Below are 25,139 nucleotides of genomic sequence, written 5' to 3' on the forward strand. Positions count from 1 at the left end.
CGAACTGGGATTATGTTCTCGAACACAATTTTGTACTTAACCGAAATTCTCATCAGGATTTACGCAATTCTTTCACGAGGACTTCACGACACCACACCGGAATTGCCCCACCGTGAACACTTTGATCTTATCGACATATATTTGTAAGACGTTTAAGGTAAGGCGTCGTTATTTAAAACCTATCTGAGCATTTCGCTGAAACGTTAGATATTTCACTAAAATATGGTGAAATCGTGACGACATTTTTCATTTCATGCGGCCGGGTTGTGTTCTGGTACAAGTTATGGGGCACCATAGCGCTAAAGAGATTTACGATTTACCTCGGCGCCTTCGAAAAGTTTCCCGAACGCGAAATATCTGCGAAAACGGGACTAATATGCATAAACGTGGAATATATACGCGCATTCCTATATAGATAAGGGGATAAATTCTATGAGACCATAAATTGTATTAAATGTTAAGTAGGAATAACCGTGAGTAAACAGTCAACTCTACCTGACAATAACAACAAATCAATTGATGCTAAAAACACTTCTAGTAGGTCAACCTAGTACATAATTACCACTTATCACAATCACTAAACCTTTTCAATCGATCGATTAAGCTTTTAGCATAAGAAAATAGCTCTACTTGATTACGTATATTAGATTTCTAGAGTAACTTAAATAATTATCTATTACGTTTTATAATCAAAGGCTTTAGAACGATTTTTTTAGACTTATAAGATTTTCCAAATATCTTTTAGTTTTTGAGAAAATTGAAGAAATTGTGTAAAAACGTTACATTCATTCAATTTAATTCATCACTAAACGAGAAAAAACTTGAATCATTAACATGTTATTATACAAGGAAGATCTAAGAAGTCATTGTAGATCCCATACAGTTGATATACCGCATCAATTCCAGTTCTGAAGCGGTCTTTAATATGGAAGTACCACAACGAACTGTACTTTTATCGCGCACACACGCTCTCTCTGGTCTTAGTCTGAATGCGGATTTAATTCGAACCATATTATGGCTATTTGTCATGGTACATTGGCGGTGCAGCAGCACATCTCGAACACACCGTACGCAATTTCATTATTAATAGAAAGGTATGATTGGTGTAATGGTGGTGCAATCATTCGGATGGTTTTATTCTTACGGGCTGTGCATTCCACATTGACCGGGGCTAATGAGTGTGACTAACGATCGAAATGAAAATGGTTATGGAGGTATCATGTTCCCTATGGACCTATCGGAATTGGTTTTATGACGCCTAGTTTTATGGGAACGGATTTTTCTAAATGACAGTTCTTGCATGTAAAATTACTCAACTCGTATACCTACACCTGTCGGTAAAATAGCTCATAACCTTTCTTCGATAGTTCGCGGTTCGTATAAGTGAATACGCCTCGGCTGTGCCCAGTTAAGGTGTACTCGGGAAAGTCGCCGGTGCATTTGTATCGGTAAACAATGAGGCAATGATAAATCACAGACAGGAAGAGAAAGAAGAAGCACGCCGAGACAGGTTGAATGCGAACGCGGAGGGCGGCGATACAACAAACCGTGGGCGGGCTGTAACTAATAATAAACATCGGAAAGAGAGGTGCCTGTACTTTACGAGGTTAACTTGCAAATCAATGCAGCGCGGCCGCTCTGAGCGCTTTCTTCTTTTAATTTATGCAGAAATGCGAACAATACTCTGTGCACTCTAGCGATAAGTCAAATTTTTCCGCTTTCGAGTAGACGTTTCAATTTATACGTAAATTTTGCAGACAGTCCCAACGTGATTTTGCTCCATCCATAGAATTGTTTACATTTAAAAACTTTACCTTTATTCTTAACACTTAAACTTCAAGTATAAATTCATATTTATGAAGTCTTAGACGTGCAAATTGAGCGAATGTAAATTTAATAAATGGTTAAAGTGGGGAACGGCCCCTCTCGTCATCTATAAGATCTATTATAACTTAAGCCCTCCAAAAGGTTAGAGCAAATGTAAATCCTTGATGAACCTTAGTTTTGCTCCAAGATCTTGTCCCTTTATTTGTCCCCGAAAATTTGGTGTCTCTGGCGACGCATTCACACAGTATATGTTCAACAGGCTGTGCCTCGTCGTTACAAAGTCGACAAGTTTGATCCTCAGCTTGTCCAATTTGGAAGATGTGTCCCCTTTGGTGAGGCATAAAAGCTCTTTGGTTTTGTTTTGCGACTGAGTTGACATACTCTTTACTTGTCTGTGAGCTGGAATTTTTTTCCAGAGTAAGGCTACCTGTAGCATGTTACATGCTACCTTAGCATGCTACCTGTGCACACAACATCTAATAACAAGATCGTGTACTATATCATGTGCGACACAAAATCAGTATTATGTCTATAGTCTGTGATAAAACCACTCGCATTCCTTTACTTGAGGTGTCTGTCGTTAGTGAAAGAGTAGCTTGTGGTGATGGGTGTTTCGATAAAAGTTCTTTGACTCTAGTGAAAGATTTAAATTGATTTAAGTTTTTGTGAATAAAGTGTTTTTGATAAATGATGTAAAGGAGCTAAAATGTTTGAGATGTTTGGCAAAAATCGGAGATAAAAATTTATCATTCCTAAGAATCAGAGCTATGTGAGGAGGAGACGCTGTAGAAGAAGAAGAGGGTCGGCAGATTCCTAGTGCAATCTGCGCACAGGGGAAGTGGCTATAGCATGCTGTGCACACGACATGTAATAACGTTTCACGATCGTGAAAGAGCATTTTTGATGCCTCTTTGGCCATGTCTCTTTGGCTTGTCTGTCTTTTTATTGCCCTCATTGTCTCTGTGACCTGGAACCCACCAGAGAGTAACATCATTGCCCCTAGCGAGTGCTCTCAGGTTGCTGGTACTCTCTGATCAGTGCGGAGTTATTCGAGTAGGCCTGAATTGCGATTTTTTTAAAATATCTCAATTTTTACATGTTTAGCTTAAACGAAGAAGCTTAAAACTATATGGTGTTTTAACTCAATATCTTTTTTCTCCATATTTTCCTGATGCAACCCAATAATTATTATATGCCACGTGAAAAAGGAAACTTTGAGCTTTAATTTGCAATAAATTTCTCTCCTTAATTTCCATAAAAAACGCTTTCACCAATTTTTAAATTTTCACAATTATTAATATTTTTATGTTAAACGAAAATGTTGGTTTCGAAACGAAAATGCAAATTTTTCTAATCTAACCCAACGATTATTATACATCATTTGAAAGAGCATACTTTCAGCTTTAATTTACAATACATTTCATTCTTTAATTTCCATAAACAGCGCTTCAACAATTTTTAAAATTTTCTTTATTAATTATCTTTGACATTTTTATGTGAAAGGAAAATGTTGGTATTAACTTAATTTTGTTTTCCTCCAAATTTTTCTAATCAAACCCAATAATTATTATACGCCATGTGAAAGAGGACACTTTGAACTATAATTTGTGGTAAATTTCATTCCTTAATTTTCATAAACAACGCTTCCACGAATTTTTAAATATTCATAATATTTAACATTTTTATGTGAAACAAAAATGTTAGTGTTTACTGTTTACTCAATATTTTGTTCCTCCATATTTTCATAATCTAACCCAATAGTTATTATACATCATTTGAAAGAGGACACTTTCAGTTCTAATTTGCGATAAATCTCGTTCTTTAATTTCCATAAATAGCGCTTTCCCCAATTTTTAATTGTTCACAATTTTTAACATTTTTATATTAAACAAAAATGTAAATTTTAACTTATTATTTTTTTCTCCATATTTTCCTAATCTAACCCAATGATTATTATATGTATATCATTTGAAAGATCATATTTCCAGCTTTAATTTGCAATAAATTTCATTCCTTAATTTCTATAAACATCGCTTTCACCAATATTTAAATGTTCACAATTTTTGACATTTTTATCTTAAACGAAAATGTTGGTGTTAACTCAATATTTTTTTTCTCCATATTTTCCTAATGTAACCCAATGATTATTGTATAACATTTGAAAGAGCATACTTTCAGCTTTAATTTGCAATAAATTTCATTCTTTAATTTCCAATAACAGCGCTTTCACCAGTTTTTAAATTTTCACAATTTTTAGCATTTTTATGCTAAAATATTTATTATTTAATATTTTTTTCTCCAAATTTTTCTGATCTAACCCAATAGTTATTATACATTATTGGAAAGATGACACTTTAAGTTTTCATTTACGATAAATCTAATTTATTTAATTCTAATTAATTTTCATAAACCCATTCCTCTAAGCAATTATTTTTCAAATTAGATTTTAATAAAATTCTATTTTAAAATAGATTTTAATGGTATTGTTATGATAATAGCAAATTCATTCTATTATTCCATATCCAATTAATTAAATTAATATCCTTCATTTAGCGTAGATTTATTGATAGTGTAATCAATTTTTGTTTGCCAAAATAAATTTTGTTATCACCTATCGTGCTTAATTGAAACGAATCTGTCGCAACATTCTCATATTCCCCTTCGAATACTTTCGAAAAATTTAAATAATACGTATTCTTGTAGGAGGTGCGTCTATTTATTAATGTAATAACGTAAATTTACGTGATTATTATTGTTGCATCGCAAGGACGCGCCGTAATATACGATCCGGTATCATTAAGGTCAGACGAATTTTTCTCTGTTATTACTGGCTATAAAAAATGTGGTCGACTGTAATTTCATTTATTATTTATAAGGTGGGCCATATTAAATTGTACGTATGAACACAAATTTGACGATTTGCAAGATTCCAAAAACGGATTGAACCTTGTGGGCGGTTAACAAAAACAAGTTTGCTTCAAACGCTACTTTATTAAGACGTAATTGTTGTTACGTGTTTTATAGTTTTCAATTTGTCACTTGATTACGTGAGAACTGGACTATCAATCTAATAGGAATTTGAAAATTACTAAATTATCGTCTAGTAACATCAACTGTTAATGACACTGTAAAGATATTAGTGTGTCAATGTCAGAGTAAAGAAAATCCATTGCGAAAATGTCGTTCGATGAGTTGGAAACCTATCTGTACAATTGATGTCACTGCGTTACTATAAAAGGAAATTTAATTATTTAGGTAATTGGATGTCGGGTACATAAAACGGAACAATTTGTGATTTTTATTATCTCACGCCATTTCGGAAGGTCCTCGTTTGCTAAAATTGGGAACATCGTATAAAGCTGACGACCGTCGGGTTTCTCACAGTAAATTTAGCCATTGAAAAGTGCCGCAATTGTTCTACTTGGCACGGCATAAACCAAAATAAACGGTTTGCGGAGTGTTAACGCTTTCTATTTACGAGTTCGTGACCCAGGTGCGGACACACTTTTGCTTTGGGTGAAATTATTATATCATGCACTTTTACACCTTGCCGTATTAATTGAATTGCATTAAAGTTTATAGTGTTAGCAATTCCTTTATGTGCCGTCAACAACAAAAGTTGCCACACAGAGACGTTGATGTTTCTAAATAAATAATTTGATAAATTTGAAACACGTTACGTAAAAACTTTTAGCAATCTTTAATAAACTTTTATAAATGTAATAAATTCGATGAGATTTACGATGGTATTGGAGGATCAATAAATCTAAAACAAACATTTCTTCGGTTGATATGCATAGATGGAATTTATGAGACTCAAACATAGATAATATGGCTGTCGGCTGAGATCAGTTTTGCGTTCACTGCCTGCGCCATACTTATATGTAAATTAATAAATCGCCTTCCACCTGAGGACCCAAACATAGCCGGCTTAAAGTCTCTATTAGTAAGGCGAAAATGTAATTAAAATTTAAACGTTTTATCCATACTTCATCAAGATTTACTTCAAAGCGCTATCAAGAAACGTATATGCATAATTAAATAAAGGATTAAAACAATATTTGCTAATCTTTGTAGTACCATCTACTTCATGCGGGCAAACATAACTTCCAATTTAAAATCAATTTGCCATATTTCAATAGTGCAAAAATAAATGGAACATTTTTCGATCCTCTCGTTACGCTCGACATTTTCTCGGCCCATTGACTTTAAATTATCAATAATCAACGCTATAATGAGATGTTAAACGTCGTAAAAAATAAGTGCCAACTCTTAATTAAACACCTGTATCGCATAAAGTGTAACGAATCGCACATTCAACCGACGGTAACGCGACTTGTCTTTACATCATGGCTTGTGTTCTAATTGCTTTTCTTAACGGCCCGAGCTTTCGAAGTTGGAAAAAACACTTAAAATATGTTTCCCACCGGACCGTTAATTATTTCCAAAGGAAAGGAAGACGTAACTATTAGACTCGATATCGCAATGTGTTTCTTTTGCGGTTTCCTGCTGTTGTTAATTAATTCTTCTGGTTGGTGGATGCAGAAAAAGCTTGAAAGATTTCGAATGACGCAAGAAATTTATTAAATCTTTTTGATTCTTCGATTATTAAGATCTAACAACAAAAAAACAGGAAACGTTAATTTGGATTTAAACGATGGAATTTTAAAAATGATTCCGCATGAATAATAATTGGATTTGCATGCTGAGGCTTGCGATGACAAGGTCCATTCATGTGGTCACTGTTTATTGCACCAAGTGTACGTTCCTTAACGATTGCCGAGCCGCTTGTACCGATTTTTTCCATCTCGACGAAATGATAATTATAAATTCTTGTTTATGGGCCCACTACCTGGTTTTACTATCGCACATAAAAAAATCCTCACCCCATAAATAGCCGGTAATTGCGAAAAAGAAAATCTATTTATTGGTGCGGTTATTCCGCATACAACTGCACAGGTGACATGTATGAATTATGTGACGGAAACTAGATGTTTTTGTAATAATATCTTGAATTAATTGGCGTTAACTAATGGTTGACATGATCGGAAAGGTTTGCACGTTCCAAAACGTACCGGATTTTGAAAAGGAAATTGTTAATCACCGGATTTAAATGGTACATATTAGCTTGATGTCGAATTAAACCTCAATTAATTATAATTAAAACTAATCAACTGCTAATATATGTTATTGTCAATTCTGATTTTGCAGCACAACCAGATTTGGGTTATATTATGATTTGGTGGAAACTTTCAACCATAGCTTTTGTCGAAGAAATCCAGCTAACCATTTGTTGAATTCCAAATATATACTTTTGCTTACTACAACATATGTAATTATTCCGAATAAATCTCTTAATTGCAGTAATCATGAAGCGGATGCATTTACATTCTTGTTTGTAAGAGCCAACAAAATATCTCATGAATATTATATAAACGAGATATTTATATTTATAGCTAAAATAAATAAAAGTAATTTAAAAACAAAGAACTTTTGAGTGAAAACTTTTTTTGATAAAGTCAGTAAAATCGCCCCCATATCCAATAACATAAAATAAATCAGTCCATATTGATCTATTCTACTGACTGAAACGTTATCCATGGCGATATATGACGCGTTTATCTAAGTAATTAATCCGAGTGTATAAAACAGCTGTGAAATAGGTTCTCTTTATCAGTATCACAAAAGATGTCCAAGCTGTATTTCATATCTGGATCGGTTATTTTATTCTTTTTCGTTTCATGCAACACTTTAACGCAAGGTGTTATCGTTTCAAAAGAAAATGAATTAGATGTAACGTTGCAATCAATTAATCAGGTGTTAAATTTTTTGGAGGATTACATCGATGAGCTTAATTTGGACGCGTTTTTTGGAATTACCCTCGCTTTATGTAAGTATAATTTTAAAAAATTTATTGTATTATTAATCTTTAATTTAAGCTCAAATCGAGCAATCTTTACCAAACGTTCCTTGGATGTATGAGTCAGCATTTAATTCATTCAGAATACGATGTCAAAACTTAATAAATCTTTTTAAAGAAAATTCTATGGGAGGCAGCGGTGAATACAATTTTTTATGTAAGTTTTGATTCAAATTTATCAATACAATTACAGAATTTTTTTTAGTTAAAAATACTTTGTTGGAACCGAAATTATGGTACAAGTCAGTTTCATTCAAATCAGGATTACTAAAAGATTTCGGATTACATTCTAATTGGACAGTTGATGATGTCATGAAAAATAAATCTTCATCTTATCATGGTTTATCTTCGGATCAGTGTTTAGCTGAAATATTAGAAAATGATTGCGAAATTGGAAGTGAATGTTCGGTATTGATGTTAGAAAATCGAAATGACACACTTTACGTGATTACGCATAGATTATTGTTTATGCAATTGTTTCGTGGAATAAGATGTGGTCTTAAAGAGTCAATAAGTATATATATAGAAAAATTTTGTTCTTTAATTTGGAGGGATGCAAAAACGTTGGAGTATCTTAATTTTCCCAATACCGATTTATTTTTAGAGCAACTTTTACTTTGCGGGATGGAGGGATACGGGGAATTCCTTATTGAGAGATGGCGAAGTAAACCGATAATTTGGCAAACTGAGAATGGTTGTTATAAAGATTCCTTAGAGTTAAAAAATCAAAAATATAGAAGAACGGCGAATGTGATCGAGTTTGGTTGCATAGACCACACAACTGGGCTTGGTTTAGCGACCCTCAGTCTTAACGCGCGATACTTAACGTACACAATGAAAAATCTATAGAATATGTAAAGTGTCTGTTTTGAGATTTGCATGCTTCAAAACTTGTCATGTATACAAGGAAATAAATTATATACCAAACTCTTTTAATATTGCCATTTGTTCACTTAGACGCCCTGTGTGGTTGCTCTAACACGTTCTAAAGGCGATGATAAATTATGAAAATCTCGTAGGAGGCCTTATGCAAATTGTTACCAGCGATTGCAAAAGTATCGTTTTCTCTGCGCTTTTTTTACATAATCGGACAGAAGCTTCTATTAAAAAAATTCACCCGCCAATTATGTTAATCGCTTAGATTATAATTAATAAAAGGTATTTAAAAATAAATAAGCTAAATATAGTTTGCAATGGAATTAATATAGAAAATGATTTGAACTACATTAATGTCATAAACTCAATATGGGCTGGGTTGAGATTTTATAAGCAGCGATAAGTTTGTTACGAAAAATTTATTAAATAGTCATCATACTAAAAACTACACAGAGAGAGACTAAAAACATCTCTAGAACATTTAACAAAGACGAAAGAATTAAAAAAAGTAACTTTGATGCTTTTTGACAGTGTTTCATAAATACCAGAAAATAGAATAAGGTGTGTGTCAAAATGGTATTCAAACTTTAGAAACATATTAAGCTTACTTAAACATGATTTTGACATATTTTGAAAGAGTTTCCAAGGTTCCAGAAAATAGATGAACTTTTTTGGTGTATGTCAAAATGACACTAAAATGATCAAATACTCAAATAGTGTTTGTCCGCTTGAGGCCAGATCTCTTTTTTTTTCTATAATATATACAAGATCAATCCTATCTGATAAGTTCTTAGTGATTACAGTTAGATGAGATTTAATATGCATAAGACAAAAAAATACATAATTTTAGCAGTTTGTGTGACACCTCTATATAATCAAGCAATTTAGTAACGCTGCCTGGTTTAGTAATTTTACGCCCAACGCTATCCTGTCAATGTGTGCAGTTTTAAATTTGAATTTATAACGAATGAATATTTTATCGACTTATTTCTCGTGTAAATTATGATATAAATATAATCGGCCAAAGGCATAAAGTGTTTAAACAAATCTAATAATCAATAATTGCATTAATATCGTGTAAGCATTGAGTAAGATAATGACTTAATAAAGTTGTATCTTAGAGTATTCGGGTTTTTGTGAGTACCCGTTGTAATGTTTTAAACGGTCCATTGTCCTCTGGTTTCACATGAAAATTATGGTCGTGCCACATGCTCCTGAGTTGACCGCCCCCAGTTCACGACTTACTGACACCTTTCGCTTGTCGTGCGCCGCTATGCAACTAATAATACCGTTGCATTTTTGTTGGCCACGAGATGGCCCGTGATAAATCCTCATTATCTGATCTCCGGGCATTTTCTGCCGTCTGGACGTTTAATGAGGCCCGATCCCGCGCAATAAGGAAACAATTCCGTATTAGAAAACGTCCGAGTATCTGGCCCGATATGATTTATGTTGTCGACAAGCATACCAACGATTTGGCACGTCGTTACACGAATTACGGTTTAACGGCTATTTTCGTGGTCGCAGTTGTTTGATTGATGGTACCATCAAGGAGATGAAATTACGTAATCCGCAAACAGACTTAAACAGGGACACTGCTTGCGTTGGGTAAACACAAACAAATTGCTTTATGAAACGGCAAATACGTATACTAAGCGATTTTTGTCCCTAGATACCTTAAGACACAAACTTCATCATTCATTATACGGCGCCTGCGTTTAATTAAGAGATTGATTGAACTTAATTAACACTCATAAATCAGCGGTGCGCTTGACACGGATTATGAACATATTATCTGCATACATGCAACCTGGTTATTAGGAGTTTCTGCTCAGGCACATTCCAGATTACAACAGTGCTTTACAATGGCGCGGATAAATTATATAAATCACTCACGCCAAAACATACACAATGGTTAATCTGCCGCATTGAGAAGTTCTTGCAGAACTTGTAAGAGTACTAACAAACTTTAACACAATATAAATAGATGCAAGAAACGAAACTTTAAATTCAATAGTAATTACTGTTATTACAAATGGCATACTTAGACCCATCATCGGTAAAGGTAATTTTCTCGACCACTTTTCGTTCCCAGCATTGCAAATAGTATAGAAACAGTACTTATGATGTTAACTATGATAATTCCATAGATTACGTGTAATTTCGGCCGTTTATTCTATTACGAAATTAACCTAACTGTAATAACCTGCATCCAATTGGACGTTCTTTAAGAACTTAAACGTCGACGATGATAATTTCATCTCCCTTATAATCGATTAAGTAATAAACGGGCTGAAAGTTACTTAGACGTCGATTTCTTCGTAACGATGGTAGATTAATGCAAACAGGAAAGCTTAGCAACCACGGACAAGTACGTGTGGTCTCAATACAATGCCGAATCACATAAATACGCCCTCGTTGCGACACGCTGAGTGTATTTAAATGCGGTCGTTGAAACGATCTGATTCCCATACGAATGCACTTTGTTGATGTATTACAAATTTCCTTAAATACTGTCGATACTCTGGCAAAACGTGTAGCGCCGATAAAAACAAATGGTGCATTGTTCTGTATGCCGTAACCATTATACTGTAAATTTCAACGAATAGGGTTTACCATAGCATTTCATTGCATCTCTCTTACGTTTAAGGCCTAATGTGAATGTTATTCAATTCGTTTTGTTTTCGGAAGATAACCCCTTATAGGTGAGTATCATGTAGCTACATAAAAAAAGGCAAATAAGAGGCTACCAGCATGGTGTATTATTTAAATCAAAGATTTATTTATTAATTTAACATTAATTTTATATATAAATTCCTTTAGTTTACCTAGAACTTCCTGTTACCAGGACATTCTGAATACCAGCAATTTCCAGTTAATTGAATGAGTCCAAGTTGCCAAAAAATGTTAAGCACATCTCAACCATAACGTTAAATTGTAATGTTGTAAAATTGTAATCCAGAACCTCGAAACTAAAGAAAATATTGTGCACAGCTCAACACAAACGTTAAGAGATAATCAGCCGAGGTCGCTTGCGGCTGAGGCTCCAGAACTTTGAATCTAAAATTGAACGAATGAGAAATCAAAGGGGATGATTTCAAATCCGCACAACACCATAACTTGTAACCCCTCTTGATTGGCATCATTGGATTGTACTGTTTTATTGAACTTCTTCTTTTGAATGCTAGAATAGAATAGATTCATCTACCGAGAGTTTTCTAGTTCCATGATTATTCCATGCATTAGTTTATATAGTTTATCTTTGTTATTCGCAGGAATTGTACTGTTGTCAATTGCGTGGAGATTTGACAATATCTTATCAAAGCTGTCTCTCAACATTACATTCGAAATCAGTGGCACTCCAAGATCAGTACTGGTAGACCAATAATGTCTCCAAGAAGGAACTTTGTGACCCATAAACTGATTGATCCCTATAAAAGTTAAAAATTCATCATTTGTCAAATTTAATGTTTTCTCTTTTTGTGTAGCATAAAGGTTGCTTTGAAATATTATATATTCTATTACAGGGTCAAGTAACCACAAATACATCTGTCTAACATTTCGAAGTTATAGTCTGATATTTGTTTTTCTACATTTCTTCGCCTCCATTTTTTGTCGATCTCCTGTTTCTTCCATTTTTGTTGCTTTTTCTTTTCTTTCACTTCTTCTAGGGTTGCGTCTTTTACATCCTGTTACCTCGTTTTTGTATGGCGGTACTTTCTAGTACCGACAGGCGACAAAGAGTTAATCTTCTCTGAATTATTTATTTATTTAAATCTTATTTTTATTATAATTAAAGATTATGTACTTAAGATTAAACTTTAATCCTTTAAAACATGTAATTAATTGAATGTTCGCATCTAAGAATTACTGCGTCATGCAAATTTAGGAGATAATCCTGTTTACTTATGTTCTCATTCAGTGCTTAATTCGCTGATAAAGAGCTCATTTCTATTTTTCATTATATAAAATTATAGAATTAAAATTATATTTTTATCCTATTTAAATACGTAATTAATCTTGAAGTTCGTGTTTGAGGATTACTGCGTCATGCAAATTTAGCCGGGCTGTTCCGCATCGCTAACGGTAGAAAACAGAAACCCGTTTCACATATCGGTTTGAAGTAGCTTCTTGTGTAGAAACGAGATGTTAGGATATTCCTACTGAATATGGTATCACTCGAAATCGCTTTATTCAAGGGTACGTTAAATTAACTATATGACAAGAGTTATTATGTTACTGATTGTACGTCTGTCTTGCTAGTAAATTAATTTATTTTGTGGCGTTGAAAATGTGATGTCTCAACTAGAAACGAAATAATTTTTTGTTCTGAGCGAATTAAATCGTTTCGAATGCGGATTCTTGGTTAAATGGAAGTGGTCGGCATTGATTTGAAGGAAAGAATTTAAATCAATTGTTGGTCACAATTTCGCAAGAAAAATGTTAATCGATTGCAATTTTCTTTGGTAAACTATGTATCCTCGGATACGTAGGAAATTTTTATCCTTCGCAAACAATCGACAAGAACAACAAGAGCGACGGTGAATAAGAAAACGGCGCGGCGCGGTTTTTGTTTTGCAATTTTAGTGCGGGTTTTGTAATCGCTTGGGCCGTGAATAGTTAATTGATTCAACTTATTCACCTAATTATACAATCTGCATGTACTCGTGTGTTGTCTAGCCAATGAAAAAATATAATTTGAAGGGAACTCGAAGCTGTGTAATCACTGTAATTCAGGATCACTCCAGGCCAAACGAACAAGAAACCTTGTGCTCAAAACGTCTCTAAACTCCGCTGGAATTTAAATAATTACTGCTTATTTGAGATTAAATTAGCACGAAACCACTAAACGCATACGCGAAATTGATTGAGTGAAATATTGCAAATCGCGTTTCGTCCGCAGCCGAGAAAAGCGAGTTAGGCTCTCGTTGGAAGTACCACAAGTCCGAAGACGTGATTGTATGCAATCATTTTATCAAACGGTGTATAGAATTTAACCTACAGTTTGTACGTACAACTTTATAACGACTTTTATAAACTGCCTGTCATTGTTCAAGACAAGCCTCTGATTAACGGTGTCTGGGAAATCCTACAAGAGCTCGGTACGTGTAGATAATATCTGTACTAACCCGTGTAATCACGTAAGCATTAGGGTTATGAAGATATAGATAATTGAAATAAATTACACTTGTTACACCGGAACATCCATAAATTATTATGAAAGCGTTCTTACTTCACTATTTAAGTTTTTATGAATCAACACAAAAAAAATAACAAGCCTTTAAGCTGTTAAAAAATTTACGATCGATAGGAAGATTGATCTTATCTTGATTCACATCTTGTACATTGCTTCAATAGGGAATTGAAATTTGCAATGACCGGCACAAGAGGTACATTATACAGCTTTCCCTATCTTTACACTAGATACAAGTATGGCGATATTTTACATGAGTTTTGCAATAAATTAACCAGCGCTCCAAGTCAGGGAAGACAAGCAATTGAATTTAGAAATTATGAGTGTAAGGAATGCCGCCACGTTATAAGTTATGCGATCATGAATTCGTGACAAAACAGACGGAGCAATTGCGCAAATAAAGGGTACCTGGCAGTAACTTAGAAACGTTTCACTCGCATACACATTGAGAAGGAGACGGTATCCCGCTCTCTCCTCGAAAAGAAAAGAAAACAAAGAGACACAGGCACGCACCTCAAATCGGTTAAAGTAGCATTTACTCCCTTCTTAACACGCGGTCCCCTTTTACCTGTTGAAATATACGGCAGAAGAATTAACCTCATTGTCGAGCCTCGCAAAAATACGCTAAAGCCGTGATTACAGTAATTTCGCCGGCAATTTAAATAATTATTTCAACGTAATGTGCATACATAACAGCGTAACACGAGCATAAAGCTTATGAAAGATGCGCGTGGTATTCAGGTTTGTGTTATAGTCGGATTTGGCAATCACTTTTATGGTCGTCGTTTAGCACGTTTTATTGCCGACATTCGGAAAAATTTTAGAAATATTATAAGTATTAACTGTGGTAATAACGATTTTCAAATAGTCTCACTCTTATAACGAACACTCCGTTATATAATTTATGCTCTCCTTCAACAAATAAGATGTATAGTCACCGGGTTTCTATTTATGAGAGACCGTTGTAGATTTCCCCTTTTCAATAGATTGCTTCATTCAAATGCAAATTCTTTTTTTTTGTTTTCTGCAATACCAATAACAACTTTGAAATTGTATTAGTAACGATTAATGCCCATAAATCAATTGAATTGATTTGTTAATTCTGTTATTAATATAAGTATATAGTAATGTACTAAAAACCTTAATTGTGATTAAGGTTTATGTCAAGTTGAGTTGATCCTCCTCGTGTAATCAATAATATTTCTTTCGTTTTCCTGGTATCTTTTTATTATTAACGCTTCCTCGGTTTCTAATTATTGCCGCGTAAGGTTTGTTATTTATAGTTGGGTTGGTTTTTTAACGTTACTTCCTTTAACAATATTTTCTGTCTACTATAAAATAAAGCCTAACTTCTTCTTTTTCATTTACTTAGGGGTAGTCCCTGTTAGTTTTGCCTCCTTTTATTCTATAGACAAGGATAACCAACCCTGGGCACATCTCTTAGGTAGTCGTCCTGGTGGTCTAATTCCAGTTGCTTTCTTCATCATTCATGTACGAGCAAGCCGGTCCTCATCCATTCTCTCAACATGCTCCTTCCATTTCGTTTCTCTCGTATTGGTGCATTTGATCACGTTTTGTATATTCTACATCGAGACTAAAATTTAGGTTAGGACTTCTCTGGAATGATTAATGTTTTAAAACAAAACTAACCAAAGTCAACATTCCTTCACGGTATAATTGCCTTTACAAAAGAAAATTAGCCTTACTCAACATTCTTCCACGGTATAATTGCCATACCAGCAGAAAACTGACCTTACCTAAAATCTTTACCTGAGCAATTGACATTTGTAAACAAAACTGACCTAGCACAACATTTTCAGTCTGGATCAGTGACATTTCTAAACAAAACCCACCTATATGACCAGGGGCGTTAGCCAGTACCAATTAAGCTTTAAATGGAAGTTTGTTTTTTATCAGATAATCTTTTGCATTGAACCAAAGATGTTATTTACCCACTGGCTAAAAAAGTAAGGGTGAAAGCTCGAGTTATTAAATTGCAAGTAAACTCCCGAGTTCTCTTTATTGATTTTTCTGTTTTAAATACTTTAGTGATGGCAGAGTGAATTTCAGAATTTTGTATCTTCTGAGGAATTTGCAGGAAAAAGAAGTGTTAATAACCTGGAAGGCGCAACTTTTCTTTTATAGACATAAATATGTCCTGTTTGGCAACTTTTTCCAGAACAATTCGATTTCATCGCTACTAAAAGTTGCTCCGTGTCTAACGACACTACGTTTTTTTGAAACAGCGGAACATAGGCATTAAACACTGTGATAGTTCACCAATTATATATCAAAGCTCAAAGTTCAAAGGTATACTATATGAAAAAATCATAATGAAGAAAATATTGTCAATACATTTTTGGTTTTTATACTTTTAAATTTAATTAGATAGAAATCTTGAATAAACTCGTTAATTATAATATCACAATTATTATACGAAATGTCTACTATAACATTTTAATGATCCATTTAAACGATAAGGCAACACCGGCTTTTATAGACAATTACATTTTAATAACTTAATAACTATGCAATACCTGTCGTCCATTTAAGATAGAAGGGTTTTGAACCTGTAATACTTGTACAGCTTGTATTATCACAACAAATATAGCTATTAAATAAGATGTAAGGTATAATTCATAGAGGAATATCGTAAAATTGTTTTTTAGTTGGCTTGAAGGCTTGAAGTGGTAAATTGATTTGCTGTCAATCAACGATAATAAAATTATTGGAGTTTCTTAGAAAAGAGAAAATTATAATTATTCAATTACTCGTTTGAAACGCATTCGACTGTCTGTCGGACTATTAATAATACAAGGTGAGAATTAGAATGCTCCATATCATCACAACTGACAAAATCATTAGCGAGATACGTTCACCTACGTGAATCGAGCTTTTTTTTTCAGTATTCGAGAGAGCGTGCAGACGCGAGCTGACGTAACTCAACAAGTACATTTTAATTGAACGTTATAAAATCGTACGGAATATAGCTCACGAGGTATTGAGGCCAATTTATGCGCTTATTTCTCTTCTTTCGAAGTGCTTTTACCGGCTTGACGGCGCTATAAATTGCCTGTCCAATATAATAGCCCGGTTCCATGGTCTTTATGGAATTATTTTTTTCGGTTACCCTTTTAAAATACTTTTATAAATAATTTCTGGGTGTTACTTAAAAAAATACGTAATAAAAATACTTTAAATTAAAATTCCTCACCAGAGTATATGCTACTGGTATTGACCTAACCCTGTTTACACGCAACTACATATAAACCCAACCGCATTAATAATAAATTTACCATAAAATGCATCATAAATTAATGTTTAAATAAATAAATGTCCTGTATATGTAGTAACCCTATGACAGCCTAGAAATTTTTTTATTTTGCCAAATAAATTTATTATATCTAAGATAGAGAATAGATTTTTCTTAATATATAACAATGGCAGTACCCCAAACAAATAGCGTGTCATGCTACGCTGGCTCCGTGTGGGCGACCCGCTACTGTTATTTATGAGAAACTGTTAAGATACCTTTCAACTGAATATTTAATATTTAAAAAAATGGGATATACCAAAGAATTACGAAACACATACATCAAACTAAACAATCCCATTGCTAAAAAATCACAATATAAGTGATTGATCGAAACCGCGGTATGTTCAACGACCAACTCTACTGTCGATTGAACTTAATAAATAACAATATTCCGAGTCATGCAATAAAATTTGCAATACTAAACAGCGGAGATTTTTTTCCCGATTCAGTAGACCCGGTCATTAATTTCTACTAACCACATAAATCAAATGGTTCATGTCCGTATAATCTTTCGTTGCAATAATTTATAGTACTTCTAACCTTAACAATGGCATTATTTCCACCGGAACGTTACTGTACTAATGAGCAAAACAACAATGATCTCGGTACAAACCTTTTTGTAAGTGCTCGTGCGGTTTCTGTTGAGCACACAACTCTATTATAGTGTTTAACTGTGCCAGTTGGGGTTTATGAAGCACTTCTGTCAAGAATCTTTTTACAAGTTATTTCAGAGCCGTGTAAGTAATCTCATTAAATCAATAAAAAATATTATGGACTTATTACTATTGTACTCTGAAGTCTATAAATTTGTGTCTCCACTTCACCATTGTAAATCTATTTACTGGCTACGCCCTCTCAGAAGAATCACGAACTTTAAATTGTTTCTATCACGCATTAAGTACGTGATGGTGGCGTAATTTTAGATAGATAATTCAATAGTATTTTCGAACTTAATGTTACCTTCTCGATATTTATTTCCAATCACGATTTTCGAACACATCCCAGTAAATGGATAATATTTCATAGTCAAGAAAGATTCTCTCGGGGGGATTGCAGAAGAAAATCCATTTATCAATGAGAATTTATTGCTGCAATACCTGATGAATATAAAAGACGTGTTGGTCTTCTCCAATACTAAAGAACTCAAAACCGACTTTTATGAAGTCGAACTTCGATGACAGCTAATTGATATTCTTTTCTAATTGATATTCTTAGTTCGCAGCTCCTGATAGTCATTTATTAAAGATCCTATATAAAGAAATATGAAATTAGATTTCCACCGTCCAATAGACTACCGGTTTAATTATTAATTTAATATCGGCTCTCGTACGGCTAATGCTAATTAGCCGGTATTGTAATTGAGAATTAAACGCAATGCCGGCATGCTTACGTACGGCCGTTCCGTCAAGGTAACAGATTTCTTCCTTATATGTATCGATCGACATTCTCGGCAACGCTGCTCCGGCGGAGAGCAATCGATGCTAGGACGTAAATATAAATTGTAATTCAAATTTCATTCCGGAATTAACTCGTGTGAGCGATTCCAAAGTGAAAGGATGCCCGTATGCCCTGCTATGGCTTTTTATGGTGGGGCCACAGCGGGGTCAGAGGTGACAGATATCTGCTGATCGAATAACCGCACCCATACAGGTCATATATCAGGACCGGATTATGTTATTATAATCCATTCAAATATGTAAACATTTTTCTTAATATTTTTCTTCAAGATGAATTAGACAAAGTGCACTCGTAGAGTCTACAAATCCCTAGAGGGACGTGCAATGAAGGAAATACGGCTGTAAGATGAATGGTTACAAGAAGATATAAACTAGGCAGCTAGACGAAGAAAAGATATCGCCGAAGGCGTTTAGGAATTATACTCATAACTAATCGACGATTTTAAGTGGGAGTCATAACTATGAATATAACTTTCCTTTTTACTAATAAATCGAGAAAATTCAAGATTTTTTTCTTAAATTTATTTAAAAGTTAATATCAAGATTATGTTGTGATTATTATCTTTAATAGTCACTTTTGTTATTTTAACATTACCATATCATCAAAGGCATCGTAGTTAACCTTATCAGATCAGGAGGAGACTCAACAATCTTTTCAAGATCGCCACCACAATCTCCACAATACAATTCTGGAATCTCCTCTTGGAACATTTATGATCAAGGTCATGGTGTGTCAATGACTTTGCCAAGATTTTTGATCAAAAAGTTCCAAATATTCCAACAATAAAGTTATTACCAATTTGAAAATACCACGACATAATGAGTTTTTAATAGTGATATGCGAGATAATATATGATTTGTTATTTATCTAAAACCAATTTTAATGGTTTAGCAGCAGTCTGAAGATATTTGTAGTTGTATCCAAATCGAAGGGAACCTAATCATAAGTTATTTAGGAATCTGTACACTCCCCTTGCCTGAAAAGGGGTCTTTTCGTTCTAAAAGTAGAAGAGGTTTGACAAAAAGAATTAGCGTCGACGAAGAAAAAAAGATCCTGGTTCGAGTTGCAGAAAATGCATCTGTAAGTACCAGCCGATTAAGTATTGCAACCGGGATAAGCCAATCGTCGATGTGCAGAGTTTTAAAGAAAGAAAAAACCCGGCCATATCATTATACCCCCGTTCAAAACTTATTACCGCAAGATCATGTAGCACGCCTACATTATGCCCACTTATTACAAAACAAATTAAGTGAAAAAGAAAAATTTCTTGAAAAGATTCTGTTCACTGTCAACTGGAAAAACAATCACTTATGGGATTCCGTGAATACACATGCTGTGAGAGAGACATTTTCAACACGAGTTTAAAGTAAATATTTGATGTGGTGTAATATCCAATTTTTCATTGGTCCATTTGAATTCTCTCCTAAATTACATGGACGTGTGTACTTAAGTTTTCTTGAAGATCATATTCACGAGCTTTTACAGGACCTACCAGACGCTCTAAAAGAAGACATGTGGTTTATGCAGGACGGTGCGCCATCACATTATAGTCCTATTTATGTTAAATTTTATTTATTTTATTAAATTAGCTAAATTTTATGTTAATAGTACAAAAAGCTGCAAAATTATCAAGAAAGTTCAAACATTTGTATAAGAGATGTTGGTATTTGTCTAGTGTCTCCGATATTCGGATTTCCCATTATTTCTGACTCACCTTGTATATCATTTTATAGAGGACAACTTAAGCTTTAACTAGATATAAAGATCGTTCCTTTATCTTCATATTTAAGCCCAGCACGATTAATTACAATTAACTTTTTTTTTAATTTGATAATATTACAATCAAGATGGCAACATTTTTGAAAAATAATTTCTTGTTTTCTTAAAGATAAATTTATTTATAGTATAAATAATATACTTTTCATTATTTTCTTAATTCCTAAATTGTGCAATTCCATGAAGTGGATAATGTCTTAAAGTCAAAGAGCATCAGCAAGCGATCGCTTAAACGAAGAGCGACCGATTGAGTATCTCCAATAGGTTCCAGGTTAATTGCAGGCACTTAGGTAATAGCTCAGGCTGCATAACAATAAATCGTAAGCCCTCCCGACGAACGGCCGTCGAAAAAGCGAAACGCACGTATAATTGTATTCTGCAGAAGTATAAATTTTCGAACCGAACGCTTTCGCCGCTCACGATTTTAATTAAAATATTCATATTGCGCCAGTCGACACGAGTTGAACCCTTTGTCTCCTATAACCGATTTAACCGACCAAGAGATAGCCATTGTATTCCGGTAGATGACCACCATGAACCGTTTTCTAAAATACGATTGTTTCGAGACAATAATTATTTTGAATAATATTCTCATGGATTTCTCTCGTTTTTTTAAGTCGATCCCTTTAAGAACATAATTAATAAAATACGTAACAACATTAAGAATTTTTTCCACGCACATTCCTGCCAACTACCGTTTGTAGCGACGTCATCAATAAATCAACGCAGCGGCTAATAAATCAGTATAATAAACGCATATATGATAACCACGTTAGTAATAAAAAAGTGCCATAAACTGTCTATATGCGCCGTGTGTCAATAATATGTGTTATTTTTTGCAGTTGGGCGCACGCCGAGCCGCTCTCCTCGAGTATTTTCTCACGGATATTTGTCTTTTCGAATTGCATAAATTGTTATCAGTTCAATAAAATCGTCTCAGCCCGCACAAAACCTATAATTGCAACGGAATACAACAGTGTTAATATTAATAAATCTCCAGCGGCTACGTATTATGTTACTAACAAGCGTAATAATAGAGTGATTGTAAATTGTAAATTGGATTTTACACCGTTATAAATCATGTTCTTTATTCTACACACTTTGTACCTTATCGGTACTTGATTCAGGATTAAAACCATGAATAACTAAGCGACCACTATATTTTAGACCTTATTCGCGTATTATTATTACTTATGTTAGTAACCTTTTGTAAAATAATATTATTATGAACAATAATAAATTAATTTACGTAATATTCTACACAACATCAATCACTACCGGATGGATAACGCGTAGGCTTTCATCAATAACAATATTGAAATCGCCGCAGCACAGAAACTTCATAATACATGATAACGTAAGTAATAAATTTATCTTGTAACGATAAACCATTTCCCGAAGTTTATTCCAAAGACATTCGTCGAAGGTACGATGATGCGAAGGTACATTTATAGGATCAATTTGTCGCCGATAATCGTCGTCTTACACCTAGGTCTAGTATTAGTTTTAGTGGTAGTGTTAGTTCTAGTTTTAGTTGTTCTTCAGCGCTAAGTTGTATATTTTCTACGTAATATTTTCTTTCTGTATCAACGCAATATTCCACACAGTATTAATCACTACCGAATGTACAACGCGTGGGCTTTCATCAATAACAATGTCGAAATCGCCTCAGTACAGATATATACCGCGAAACTTCATAAAACATGTACCGATAACGTGCGTAATAAATTGATCTGGTAAATTATCTTGTAACGATAAACCATTCGGCGAAGTTTATTGGAGATTTTGTAATACAAAAAATTAACAAAAAAAAATCCCTTATGCAAAAAAAATACACGCGAGGTCGCCCACCCGCCGCAGGACACTGAAAAAATTATGAGAATCCTCGTAAATTCGCAGCAATCGGGTAGGTCTATAAAAATTAACGACACCGTTTTTATATTCGCGATTAACACTTAATGGTTCCGAGTTACTCGCTTTAAGGACGAAAATAAAACGATTTGTGAGTTACGAATTGTTTCGAAATGTGAGGGTTATACGATATAAATGATATATGTTACGGAAACAAAGTGATGAATCCAACCTCTCATTAAACGCTACCAACTTATCAATCGTTAATCTAAATTCGACACATTAAACATTATTTCCGTTAATATTCCAAACGCGTTCAAATTCGCTCGTTTCTCCTGTATATTATCAAAGTATTTTATCTTAATACATGTATATAAGTAATTTGTGTAAATGTGATGCAGTTTTTACAACTTTTTACCTCATGTACACTTTTAGACTCCACTTAATCCTCACCACATATGGCCGTGATGTTAAACTTACGCCTTCTTGAAAACTCATTTCATTCAAACCGATCATAGATAAGACACAGTTTGAAAAAGAAATTATAATGTGCTTGTTGATAAATTCTTGAAGACAGAATTTGATCAGAAAACGTTTACGCCATACTTTAACAAAAACTCCATTAATTAAAGCATATGACTTTACAAAAAAGAAAGAAAAAGAGAAGCGTGTCTGATTAATAGGTCCATTATACGGAATCCGCCCATACATAGCGGCGTGTTATGATATACGATCGGATTCGTCGTTTTTAATTGTTGAATATCAATTAATTTCAATTACGCTCCACCGTATAAACGGGAGGAAAAGGAATTTGATAAGTATGCGGGAACACGCAATATCACTTTAGACTGCCGCGGCGTATTATAATTATAAAATGCCGAGCGGAATTTATGAAAGAAACTGGCAAGGAGTTCGCTACCAGTTTCGCCGCAATTAGCTCGGTATTTATCGACTTTGGCAAAAGGAAGCTGCGATGGACCGCTCGCGGAGAGAAAAAACCGCGAAACGATTGAGATCTGTAATGTTATTTATTTTATCATAAAGAAGTTGAGTGGTGCGAGGCACGCGAGATATGTGTAACAAACTTGCGAGAAATGTACGGCGACATGCGATTCCAGATACTGTAGGTAACTTCGCGGCAGATGTTAGATATTATAGAAATAATATTTTAAATTCTCACAATATTTCCACGTGATAGATTCAGTTATATTCCATCTACTGTTTATACTTGACGAGTAACTTGACTTGCTAACAGCAAAATCGCCTACATAAATTGCATCCAAGATTACACGAACACATAAATAACAAAATTATTTACATATTGATACGTGGGTAAAATTGTTGATTTTAAATGAATGTTAGAAGACGAATAAATACCCCAATAAGCAAGACTTCTTACAACAAAATCCAAAATCTCTTTTAGCGCCACTAACTACTATGATAACTGATAACTAAAGAACATTTTTATCATCAGCCAGGTTTATCTTCCTTTCATTTAAGTTCCATATCTTAGCAAACTGCGGACTGATAACACAGTTTGCTAAGCTGATAACGCGCAGGAATCTTGAAACTGATTGCAAAAGAGAAGACTAAATATTGCATGTAGAAGACTACTTACTCCTTGCAGAACACTAGATACTGCTTGCAAAACTACTTACAACAAATGAATGCCAGGTACCGCCAATGGAATACAACTAAATATAGACTACTTATTTCTTACAGAAGAGTAGATACTGCTTGTAAAACGCCAAATATAACTGATAGGAGACTAAATTGTGCTTGCAGAAAGTTGCTTACCACTTGCAGAGGAATGTGATGCTCAGTTTGGGGTTGATATGATATTAATTGCAGCAACAAATAATAATTATTTCATTGATAAATTATTATTTCTGAAAGAAATTTTTGAGACATAAAAGTATTGTAAAATTCAAAATGCATGTTAAAATGTAATAATATACTTCCCGAACAGTCTTTCCATCACTTTGTCGGCAAACCACTCGGACCTCTTAGCAAATCTGTCATCTGCTGGTGTATCAAGATGTTCCATAGAATAGTATCTCTACAAATCGCAGACCGTGACAGCACTTGGTCTTCTCCGGCCGATTGACTTTGAGGTGCGTTTCATCTGTACCGTGCGTACACTCGGTTCAATTTGTTATCAACCGAGAGATCGGGCCGAATGAATTATTTATTCCATTTAGATCTGTCCGGAATATCGGCGATAACAAACTTGCTCGAGTTGGACGGAAGTAATGAATTAGTAGCCGTTAGATGTCTTAGCGGTATCCGCGTACTCGCTGATATTGATGGTGATATGGAAGCAAATAGTCACGGCGAACGCACACTTCTTTGCCGGTCGCGTTTTCCTAATCAATGGTGAAGGATTTATAAGGACCCCACCGTCGATTTATGTAGCCAACTTGGTAGTACAAATATATCCTTGGGGTAACGAAAACGGCTTTAAATTAATTCGCATGACAAGTATACAAATATCAAAAATGAGCTATGATACATGTTCGAGTTTCTGCACCTGTTTTCTCGATGGTTGCAAGGATGTCTTCATGGTCTATTTATACACTACTTGATAAAATCTTATGAGACTATATGAAAGTGTCGATAAAAAAAAATAATAAGTACAGTTTATGCAAACAAGTTTTATGACATTACTAAGTATTCAATCTCCGCGACGTGTTATATAAGTAAAATCATGGGCATCATAACTATCATATAAAACAATCTTGTATGCAAATAGGCAGTGTGTAGTCCTTTTACAGAGACTAAGTAATAAATAATAAGCATTTAGCATAGGTTTTACTGCGGAATATTTTACAAAATTATTACTCCTTAAACAGACCTTGTTTTGCATATAATCTTCACTTCACCAAGTTGGTTTTGTAAAAAACTACATAAAACATTCGAAG

The 25,139-nt window shown here is 34.1% G+C and overlaps 1 protein-coding gene across 1 annotated transcript; it reads left to right on the forward strand.

Moving 5' to 3' along the window:
- The first annotated feature begins 7,515 nt into the window (after positions 1-7,515).
- LOC111427973 (UPF0764 protein C16orf89-like) lies at positions 7,516-8,683 on the forward strand. The gene is made up of 3 exons (XM_023063355.1): positions 7,516-7,717; positions 7,767-7,904; positions 7,953-8,683. Exons 1-3 carry the CDS (start codon positions 7,516-7,518, stop codon positions 8,594-8,596), a joined length of 984 nt encoding a protein of 327 aa, XP_022919123.1. The 3' UTR covers positions 8,597-8,683.
- The last annotated feature ends 16,456 nt before the right edge of the window (positions 8,684-25,139 follow it).

Source organism: Onthophagus taurus, chromosome 6 (assembly GCF_036711975.1).
Source record: "Onthophagus taurus isolate NC chromosome 6, IU_Otau_3.0, whole genome shotgun sequence".
NCBI classification, from domain to species: domain Eukaryota; kingdom Metazoa; phylum Arthropoda; class Insecta; order Coleoptera; family Scarabaeidae; genus Onthophagus; species Onthophagus taurus.